Source organism: Anastrepha ludens, chromosome 5 (assembly GCF_028408465.1).
Source record: "Anastrepha ludens isolate Willacy chromosome 5, idAnaLude1.1, whole genome shotgun sequence".
Classification (NCBI taxonomy): domain Eukaryota; kingdom Metazoa; phylum Arthropoda; class Insecta; order Diptera; family Tephritidae; genus Anastrepha; species Anastrepha ludens.
Genome location: NC_071501.1, coordinates 11,316,764 through 11,327,912, shown reverse-complemented (window position 1 = coordinate 11,327,912; position 11,149 = coordinate 11,316,764). Strand labels below are relative to the sequence as shown.

The 11,149-nt window shown below is 36.6% G+C and overlaps 2 protein-coding genes across 8 annotated transcripts in view; one reads left to right on the top strand and one right to left on the bottom strand.

The window, feature by feature from the left end:
- Positions 1-205: 205 nt before the first annotated feature.
- LOC128863148 (DNA fragmentation factor subunit beta) lies at positions 206-4,738 on the bottom strand. Of its 2 annotated transcripts, none has more exons than XM_054102120.1 (5): positions 4,459-4,738; positions 4,079-4,370; positions 3,776-4,013; positions 2,737-2,860; positions 206-2,187 (listed from the first exon to the last, which is right to left on the bottom strand). In XM_054102120.1, exons 3-5 carry the CDS (start codon positions 4,010-4,012, stop codon positions 1,166-1,168), a joined length of 1,383 nt encoding a protein of 460 aa, XP_053958095.1. In that variant the 5' UTR covers position 4,013; positions 4,079-4,370; positions 4,459-4,738; the 3' UTR covers positions 206-1,165. The 2 variants fall into 2 exon arrangements, with proteins under 2 accessions (XP_053958095.1, XP_053958096.1); XM_054102121.1 differs by having other exon boundaries at positions 4,079-4,342.
- A 1,718-nt stretch (positions 4,739-6,456) lies between these two features.
- The window catches only part of LOC128864477 (probable phospholipid-transporting ATPase IIB), a 96,118-nt gene continuing 91,425 nt past the window's right edge, over positions 6,457-11,149 (top strand). For 2 of the 6 annotated variants that reach the window (XM_054104155.1, XM_054104150.1), the window contains exon 1: positions 6,457-7,227. The gene's annotated coding sequence lies outside the window, so the exon portion shown is untranslated. Of the gene's footprint in view, positions 7,228-7,465; positions 7,555-7,809; positions 8,094-11,149 lie in introns of those variants that run through there. The other 4 variants (XM_054104152.1, XM_054104151.1, XM_054104154.1 and 1 more) reach the window with 4 other exon arrangements.

Below are 11,149 nucleotides of genomic sequence, written 5' to 3'. Positions count from 1 at the left end.
CAGTAAACAACTTAGTTGCTTCTGAAATAGAGCTGAAAGGAAATAAATTTGTTAAAAATAAAAATTGTGAAAAAAATTAACTTTGGTGTTTTAATTTAAGTCCAAAGACTTAAAACTCATTAGTCGTGCGATCCTAAATTCATCAAAACAAAAACATCAAGTTTCCTTATTGTGTCAAACTCGTTAAGTCAATCGAAGATGCAACAGTGGGGCGTGTATCAAATATCAACACTAATATTATTATTCAAATTTCTTTGTTATCACGGACAAGAAGTCTTATATACTATATATTGAAATAAACTAAGTTTGTTAAAGCGTTTCGCTTGCTTAATACAGTATAAAATAATCCAGTTTTATTGGTATAGAGCAGCAGTGCTCTTAAAATTAGTCTAGTTGTAACACTTAAGGGGTTAGGGGAAGTCAGAATTAAAAAAAAAAAAAATGGACTTTTTTTTGTTTTTTTCTTAAAGTATAATATCTTAAAAATATTTTGTGAAAATTTACTTAACAAAGGGCGCTCCGGAGCGTTCGCAAAACTTTAAATGCGTTTTTATCAAAACTACAATATGTTTTTTTGAACTGGTGATCACTGTAACTTAAAAACCGCTTGGTGGATTTCGATAAAATGTATACTGCTTTTGAAAAACATAAAAGACTCGTGCCTAACGAAGGATTTTTTTTTTGGAAAAAATTTCGATTTTTTTTTTTTAACAATTAACAATATATGTATTGTTAATTTTAAAAAACAAAAAGCTTCGATCAGGCACAAGATTAACTTTTAATAAAACTAATTTCTCTTGTCCGACTGATTTTAGATGAATCTCCAAGGACTTGTGATGATGACCCCTAACCCCTTCACTTAATTTAAATGTATTTTGTTCTAAATATGAGAATACTGCACTTATGAAATATTCAAATGCTTGGTAAAACCATAAGCAAATATAATACAACAAATATGGCTTGTAAAAATATTCATAATATAAAGTAGTATAAGTACGCAAGAGCTCAAACTTATATGGAAGAACAAAATTTCGTTTTATAATTTTACTTCGAAAGCTTTTAGCTACTTCGTATTCTCCATTATTATTCTTCTGCCATTTCTAACTGTTAATGCACCTACCTTGTGGTGTTTATGTTACCATATATATATACATTTTTTTAATTTTTAACTTGCTGCCTTAACTGCTTCCTCGTTACTGCGCACACCCATCAGCTCCTGCACAATTTTGTACTCGTGGCATTGTGCACACACCAAACGCCCATTGGATTTGTTCGCCCGTTGCGTTTTATCATGACAAACGATATGCACTAATTTCAAATTTTTCAATGAAAATATTTCTAAAAAGTATTCCAATACTGAGATGTCAATGACGCACTTATTATGCAATGTGCACTTTCGTTGTGGTTGCTCTACCAGCACCCGTACATTCTCAATTAACGCCGGCAGTATAGAACGTGACAACTCAATTTGATGATCCAAATTCCACACTTGGAAGAGTATCAAATTCTCACGTGACGCATAAGGATTGATCGTATGCTTTAGCGCACAACAGTTACCATTATCCGAATAGCTACCCTGGCAATAAAAATCTCCCAGCTCGGTGCAGAGTGACACTGACCATTCGTCTAATATCTTGTGCCGTGCTGTGTACTCTTTGATGACCTGACGCAGACGTTTATTTGGCAACATTGCACTGGCGTCCGTTTCATCATCGAGATGCTGCTGCAAGATTTCATGCTTTTTCGGACATTTACGATCGAATAACATCGAGAAGTAATCGCAACCAATGAGAAGGTAACGAAATTGTTCTAGTACAGCATCGATTACGTGACGTGCTTTAAGATTTTGCCGATATAGTTTATTGCGTGTAAGTTCCTCTTTTGTTTTATAGTAGTAACTGCGCATGCGGTCTTGTGCACGACGCGCCATTGCCTCTTCTTTGGAATGGCAGCGTTCTTCTTGACCCTCGAACCATTCACTATGTTGAGTGCGCAGACTAAGCTGAGTTTTGCTGTGGTACGCTTGTTTATTGTCGAGCGCTTCTTGGCGACAAATCTTACGATTTTCATAGTCTGTAATCATTTTACGGAATTGCTCCGGGTTTTGTTCGATAAATTCATAAATAATATCGGCAACACGAAGCAAAGGCGATGTTTTGCGTAGCTTCTCGAATTCAAAGTCGGCATCTGGAAATCAGTGGGAATTTTCTTTTTCAAATTGAACTTAAAATGTGCAGTAAAATTGAGAAATCAAGTTGCCGATAATATAAATAGAATTAAAACGCTGAGCGAACTTCATTATTATCAGTTGCTATCCAAGGTTAATTGAGTATGGCATCCCATTCGCCATTGGTTGCTAGCGCGCCGGCTTTGGCCGCAAAGTGGCGAAACAAATATTTGCCAATATTGTCTACTTCTCGCTTTCGTCTTAATTTGAGTCCATAAGAGAAATTCGTCATTTTCTTAAAATTTAGCGGCTGATTTTCGTGGCAGCATTTCGATCAGTTGAACAACACCAAAACGAAATTTGTATCGAAAGCGAAAAGATAGCAAAGTTCGTTTGACGAGCTGGTTGTGTGCAATCTCATATACAACAGAGGGTTTTAATTTGGACAGCGAACTGTTTTCCGACGAAGTTCGCTCAACAAATTCATTCTGTGTATGCTTTGAAGTGCTTAAAATGTTTTTTTTTCTTGACTGTCTCTGTTCAAAATTAAAACGAATATTTCCATGTACCTGTTGTTATGATTTCATCCGGTCCAGCGATAATGAAAAGAGTTTGTGGCGCTAAGGTCTGAAAGTAATCATCATCAGATACTTCAAAGCCATCAGTGGACAGATACATCCTTAAATCTTTAATCTGTAAAGTAAGAATTTTGCATCAAGTTCAATACCGTCAAGGTTATTTAAACATTACAACAAAATTTAGAAGTGTCAAGCGCGCAACTGAAGGACATGACCTACACTTTGTTTGCATTGCGGCCCTGACCGAGATAAATATGCTGCATTGCAATTGTTACAACACTAAACAAGATCGTAGCAGAAGGGGATGCGCATCGAGTGTGTGAATCAAAATAATAAAGTTTATTGGCCTTGAACAAGGGGGGGGGTGCAGAGTTGCCTATTATATTTACAAAGCTATCAAGGACTCGAAAATGTTCGAAGGAAAATAGTGTTGTAGTTTAAGAGTTTTACAAACGGAGGAGCCAGACCATATGACTGGCATCACTAAGCGCATACGCACAAGGGCAACATCGTATCAGCTATGAATGAATGTGTGCTTGCAGAATGCGTCCTTCATAGTATTCCCACACTACGCGACTCAATTCAGCAATTGTGGCAGCAACAGGTTGTCATAGGTTTGCCGTCGTGTTGTTGGTTTTTTGTGCGCCCGGTATCAGGTCATGCGCACAACGCCTTGACATTGAATTCGACAATCGAAAATGGAATGTAGCATACATCGTACTTATGAAGGCACCCGATTATGGCGTTTTGGTTCTCGTTTGGTGCAAAAATAAAAATAATAAATATTTCTATCATTTTGCATGCTTGCAATATCTAGATAAAATGAAGGCCCAGCTTTCTAGCTTTGCTGACGCTGCATATACGAACGCCCTCAATGAACCTGCATTAGCCTACGAAAAGCAGTGGCCATGACAATGAAAATTTATTGGTTGTTGTTGGGATGGGTAGTCGATTGTTTGCGACGCAATTACAACTTATTAAAGATAGCCATTTTGACACTTTTCACATTTTCAATATATCGAATACTCACAGGAAACTTCAATTTCGCCTTGTCCTTGAGCATTTGGCACGAATTTGCACCAATGCCGTATTTTTTAGAGCGTTCGTTGTCTGTGACTTTGTAGCCCTTCATTTGTGGAGGAGGCTTAGATTCATTCACACTATTTGCAGTAGTTTTTATTTTGGTACAAATGCCGCCATCTTTATTGTCTTCGGACTTTGTGCTGCGCGTTGTTGGAGCCATTACGTCTTTGATGAAATTTAACATACTGAAAATTTCAATTAAAACCCAGTATATCAGCAAAATTTTAAAACATTTACTAAACTAGCTTACCTTGCAGCTTCCTTTGTTGGCTTCTGCCAAACCCGATTGCTTTGTGCTCTATGAAGTCCACTGACACATTCAATGCAACATTCCTTCTTGGCTTTTATCAAGCTTTTACTGAATGCACGCACGCCAGAGAACAAACTGTACACTTTTGGCAATTCGCAGTGGTGAACAGTTATGTTCTTGGCAGTATTGCCAGCTTTTGAATTTGAAGAGGCACCAACTACAAGCACAACATTTTTTTACCGCCAAGAATAACGCTAAGAATTTCTGCATAAGAGCTTGTCATTAACAGAAGCTATTGAATAACATTAGCTTTATAACGATTCTTAAACAATTCTTACGAAATATACAAGGTATACCGCAAATTTCTCGAAATATATTACCTCATAATATGAAACTTCTGGCCCAAAAATTGACCCTTGGTAGTTTTTAGGAATTTTGATAAATCTGTTCACTATTGTTTTTTAATTGCTTTTTCAAGTGAGGTAGCGCAATTAATGAAAGAAAGAACAAATGCTTGGAGTATTTCTTTAAAAGGTGTTGATTCCGCTGAAAATGCTATTAACTTCTGAATTTTCTTTTTACGTTTTAATTTTCAAAGTGCACTAAATCTGTAGTTAAGCACGTTCCCTTTGTTGCTGTTAATGAGGAAGTGCCATTTCTAGGCAGCGCTGTCATGCTAAGAAGAAGAGAAGTGTACCGTTTTGGTACACGGTAGCCACCAAGGCGAATTTATTATTAAATTCACCTTGGTAGCCACCTTATTATTAGTTTTATAAGAACCTATTTTGTTATTGTTCTTGAAGGAATATATTATATAATATTTTCATAATTAGTTGTAGTAGTAGTAATTCTTTATTTATAAATATTTCATCTTACATTTCAATAATTTTTACAATAATTCGTTTAAATATATAAATACATAAAGACAGAAATAATAAATTTGTGGCAATAACAATGTTGTCTGTCCCAGCTTAAAAATAAATCAAAAATTAAACTCTGCAATAAGAAAATGTCTATAGCGTAAAGCTGAGTATATAAAGCAAGTAAGCCTTTTCCAATTATGGCCATTAAGTATATCTATTACTTCTGCTTTATTTAGCTTCGCTGCGTTTAGATATTTTGTTCAAATCTTTTCAGTACTGGAAATCTTCCTATGAAGTGCTGCATATCTTCTTCCTCGTTTAAATTACAGAGGGTGCATATTTTCTGAGCATTTCCATACATACGTAGTTGCATTTAGCTTCAGTAAACCACTTCTTGCTTTGAAAATTGTCGTAATATCTGAGTAATCTAAATGTTTATAAATTCGCGTCGCGCTTGACTGTGCTTTTTGCGTTGGTTTCGTTAATCTATTTTGCTTTCTGACATGGTAGGTGATTAGCCTGCCGCTACCAGTCCTAAGTAGTGGGAATGCCCATCTGTCATTGCTTAGGAACAACGCCTTCTTACTGCTTTGGAGCGTCATCTTTGTGCGTCGGCGCTATTACCGCGGTTGCACGCTTCCTCTTGCTGGCGCCGCTGATGCAATGTGTAACTGTGTGCTTTCTTTGTTTTTTGCTTGTTTTAGCAGCCACAATGCAAATAATGCGCTGACTATTATGCGGGAGTAAGGATAGAAAGGATACGTTTTTAGGGGTGAGGAATGATATTTTTTTTGCGTTTTTTTTTAGAAACGGGGAAAGTAGGTAGGTTTGGAAAAGTGCGAGGGCCGTGCTTTACGTGGCATTCGAATCCACAACCTCTTGGATGGCAGGCTACTGCACTGACGCTAGACCACCGAGGCCGCACACATCATTACGTCACGTGAAACAATGCTAACACATACCAAGTTTTAAACGGAAACCTTCAAAATTTATGAATTCAGCTCGGCGTACAAATAATAATGATCACAAAAAACGTTAACAGGAACATGCCAAAACACCAAGGTGGCAACTATAGCACATGAGCGCGAACGATTTGTGCGCTCTACTATGAGCAGGCATATCTATACGCCTTGGATATGAGAGAAAAACGGTTGTTTGTTTACATTGTTATTGTTGCAAAATGTTTAAATCGAAATTTTGTGAGATACGAGAGCAAAGCTCCGGCGTTGCAGAGTTGTATCTAAAATACATTTCATGTCTTGAGCAAAACGTAAATTATTAATGTGTATGATAATACGAGACAAATAGTTCCGCACTATACACAACAAAAATAATGGATTGGCATAAATATTTTAACCAAAACTTTCTGTAAATTTTTTATTCTATCAGTGAATACATAATTCTCTTACTTTTTTTCAGTATTCTTGCTATTGTTTTACAACACTACAGACGAAAAAGGTGTACAGAGTGTACAGTGAAAAGGTGTAAAAATCAGCTGTTTATTAATTTGACATTCGCGAATTGGGTAAATGCTAACACGACCAATTAAACGAAAGCAAAAGAAATGCGTCCGTATAAATAGTAAGCTTGCATTAAATTAGAGAAAACTCTTTAAAAATGACAAAACTACCACTGAAATGATATTAACGCGATTAAGTCAAATAATGAAAACTCCGTGGCAACTGATAAGTTTGTAGGAACTGTATGTAAAATGTAAGAAAATTGAGTATGAATAAAGGTTTCGCTACATATTCGCGACGATTGAAGTAATTGCGTGCGTAAATGAAATTTCTTAAATCACGAATGTGGATTGCAAATGGCACATTAAAATAACTACTCAAAGTAATGATATTTGGAAGATAATATTATCGCGAGCAAAAGCAAAAATTGGAAAAATATAACTTATGTGGAATTCTCAGTTAATCAGTAGATCATCTAACGCTGTAATAATTGAACGGAATCATAACTAAGACTAGAATAATTTCATACAGTTACTTCCCAACTTGCTTTTAACCGTGATAAATGAAAAGAAATGAAATAATTGCAAGTTAAACCCAATGCTTGCTTGGCTTGTGTATCTGCTGTGAGTAATTTATGGTTGGGTGCCTTTGAAATGGTAAAAAGTGTTACGTTGCAAATTTTGATTTTAAGAGCTAAGCTTTGAGTAGTTACTAAAAATGCAAAAACAAATAATGCACTGAGCAAATATTAATATATTCAAAACCAAAACCGGGTATATTCTCTGGATGACACACAAGTTTGTGCCAATAACGCAAATAATTTAAGGTAATTATCTACTTCGTGGTTTATATGGAAATATTGCGCGATTTTTTATTCCATATTTGTGCTATATTCAATTATTCTATGCACCATCGCATCGACCATTACCCCTTTTTGACTGCTACAACAACAAACATACAATACTGCTACAACAACAACCATTTTTGTCCATTTTTTTTATATGCACTTCGAAGTAAATAATTACCTAATTTAATATGCATAGAAACAAAACTCATTTAAATGAAAAAATAGTTCTTCGACAAAGTGCAAAATATATTGCTTAATATATAAAGAAAGTTTTTGACTTAAAAATGTGTGCAAATATATTCAAATGTTAGTTAAAATATTTGACGTTTTCAAAAATAAAACGAATTTTCCCGGTATATAGAATTAATTGGTTTGGTTTTTGCCATTTGAATTCGGAAGCCGAATTGAATCTTCGATAAATAAAAATGACGTAAACTGAAAGTCGTTTAAGTTATGCAGAAGTAGTTAATTGTTCCCGCAATTGTATGCATGAAGGCATTCCTATGTTTTTGTGTTGTTGTAACAGCACAAACATTCTCCATAAATGTTTGGGAAATGCAGCTGTTGCGGCAGTCCTTGGCCAAATAGAAATCCGGGTTGTATGAGTAGAGTAGAAACAACTGACGTGGGAATGTTGAGCGAATATCCTAAATTCAAGCAAGAATTTTTTTAAATTAAAATTTTCACTGCTGCTCCGTTAATTCGTATGTGAGCCTATAACTGTATATTCGAACATGCAGTGCCTAGAAAAAAAATTTAGTTATTTAATTTTAAAAACTTGCATCATTTAGATAGAAACGGAAATAAGATCGCTTGAAGTGAAAAATAAAAGAGTACTGCTTTTGGTAAGATGCATAGCAATAAACGAAATTCGTTGTTTTATACTCGTTTTTCACATTCATAAGTATATATAGTATGCACCCTGCAAGAACGTTGACACTCATTTGAGCGATCATATCATCGACACTGTTGAGATGTGATATTCAGCAATGCTCGGAACAAAATTTCCAGCCAATTCTTTATGCCAATGTGAAAAAGTTGATAAACAAGAAAATATTACGTGTATTGTATACATGTGATTTTGCAACAACTTTGAAGGGGTTAGGGGTAGTCAGAATTTTCAAAAAATTGGATTTTTTTGTTTTTGCATTTTCTTAAAAATATTGTGTGAAAATTCGAAGTGAATCCGACAAATACTTTTCGAGTTATTCAACAATTAACAAAGCGCGCTCGGGCGCTCCAGAGCGTTTGCAAAACTTTAAATGCGTTTTTCTCAAAACTATGTTTTTTTTGAACTGGCTGGTGATCACTGTAACTTAAAAACCGCTTGGTAGATTTCTTATTTTACAAATAATTATTTTATATTTGTAGTATTAATCACTTGGTTTATTTTGGTTGCGCAATCTTGCAACACAGATTTGAAAAATTCATTAAATTTTCTTGTGAATAGACAAGCATAAAGGTACCCAATACTTACATAAATTTCCAATGCTGCGGGCACCGGCGCGCTCTTAGCTTACAAAAAAAATATCAAATTTGAGAAGTGCAACTCTGACGAATGCATAACTAAACAAAAACGAGCTCCATTGTGCAGATCCATGAGTAAAAATACTGTCAGCTGTTTGTCAAAAAATGCCCACAGCTGAGATCACCCGATTCCACCCGTAACATGGTTGCTTAAAAAATAATTAAATTTCATAGAAAATCCTATCAAAAAGTCTTCAAAATCACGTAAAAATTCAGATATTTCTCAATGAAAATTATTATTATTGCTAAGAAATATAATATGTATATTAAAAATATTTGTTATTATAAATTTTCCAAGTCAAAGATATTATTTTGTATTTTTTTTTGTGTGCGTCGATTCGTCTATCGTTTTTAAGGTTACCATAAAAATTTTTATTTGGCATGGCAATCCCGCCAATAGGTTCTAACAAAAAGAACAAACATTCACAGCATGACACACTTGACTGCCTGTCAAACTCACACCAAGGGTGCCTGTCAAAAAATAGGAAGAAGAAGAGTGTGTTTACTTGTATCTTGTTCGATGGTAAAGTCCGAGCGGCCGTCGTAACGAAATGAGTTGGTCCGTGACTACCATTCGGGAGTGCGTAGGTTCGAATCTCCGTGCATGAAAGTGTAAAATGACAGAACAGGTTTTTCTGATAGCAATCGCCACTTGGCAGGCAATGGCAAATCTCTGCGTGTATTTCTGCCTTGAAAAAGCTCCGCATAGAAACCATTTGCCGTTCCGAGTCGGTTTAAATCTTTAGGTCCCTCCATTTGTGGAACAGTATCAAGACGCACACCACAAATAGGAAAAGGAGCTAGGCAAAACACCCAAAACATGGTGTAAGCGCCAATTATATGTACATATATAACAGGTCGCGCTAAAGTAATCCTCCTATCAGAAAATGCTATAAATTTTGCGATTGGCCCCTAATGTCAGTTCTGTTTTGACATTTGTGTAGTAAACACATGCAAAATACACGTAATAAACAATGTTACGCTACACTGCTCCAGAACGCGGAATATTGCTGACTATTTATTTGACCAATAATTGGTTGGTGACTTTGGCACAACGCGAATTTCGTCGCAGCTTTCCTCGCCGTCCAACGCCTACTGGTGAAAAACTGCGACGTTTAGCCGCTCGCCTCGAAGAGACTGGCACAACACGAGATGCTGCCAGGCGTGGCAGACCCCGGAGTAGCCGTTCTGCAGAGAATATTGCTGCTGTAGCTAAGGATGTCATGGAAGCGCCGTCGACATCGACAAGACGACGTGCCACGCAAATGGGTATCAGTCGACGGTCTTTACAGCGAGTTTTGGTGCAAGATTTAAATATGTTTCCGTACAAAGTCCAGACGGTGCATCAGCTGTTAGCTGCTGACCGCCAATTGCGTCTAATATACGCTCAAGCCATCCTTAATCACCACCAAGAAGATGATTTTAATCAAAAATAATCATGAGTGATGAGGCCCATTTCCATCTTAGCGGGTATGTAAATAAGCAAAATTTACGCTTCTGGGGCACTGAAAATCCGCGTGTAACCCACGAAGAGCCATTACACCCGCTCAAAGTCACTGTATGGTGTGCTGTTTTCGCTGGAGGAGTCATCGGACCTTTTTTCTTCGAAGACGTCGCGGGCCAAACGGTTACTGTGAATGGTGAGCGCTATAGAGCAATGAGCAACGAGTTCTTTTTGCCACAACTTGATGAATTGGGAATGGAAAACATGTGGTTCCAACAGGACGGTGCAACGGCATACACTGCACAAGCCACAACCGATATGCTGATGGACGCATTTCCCGGGCGTCTAATCTCCCGTTTTGGCAATTTGCACTGGCCAGCAAGATCGCCTGATTTGACCGCTCCAGACTTCTTTTTGTGAGGCTTTTTGAAGTCGCGGGCTTATGTCAACAAGCCTCAGACTCGTGCAGCTCTTAAAGACAATATCCGTCAATAATGTGAGGACCTATCGCCGGAAGTTTTGGCAAAAGTGATGGAAAATGCCATAAAAAGGGCTCAGATGGCAATCAACTGTGGCGGCGGCCATTTACATGACATCATATTCTCGACTTGATGTAAAAAAAATTAAAAGACCAAATAAAAATAATCCACAAGAAGAATCCAAGTTTTTAATTTTTTTTTTAATTACAGCCAAAAAACATCGCAAGGTTACTTTTGCGCCACCTTGTATAAAGATGGAATCCATGAGGCTATCCTGGACATAGGGCAGCCACTTTGCAATTCGGTTATGGTGGTGGTCATTTGCCTCATGTTTTTTCTCACTATTAACGGCATACCTTACTCTTTATAATGAAATAAACATCCGATCATTTGTATTAAAAAATAGCATTTTTTCTTTGAATATCAAAATGACACGTCTTATTGGAAAACC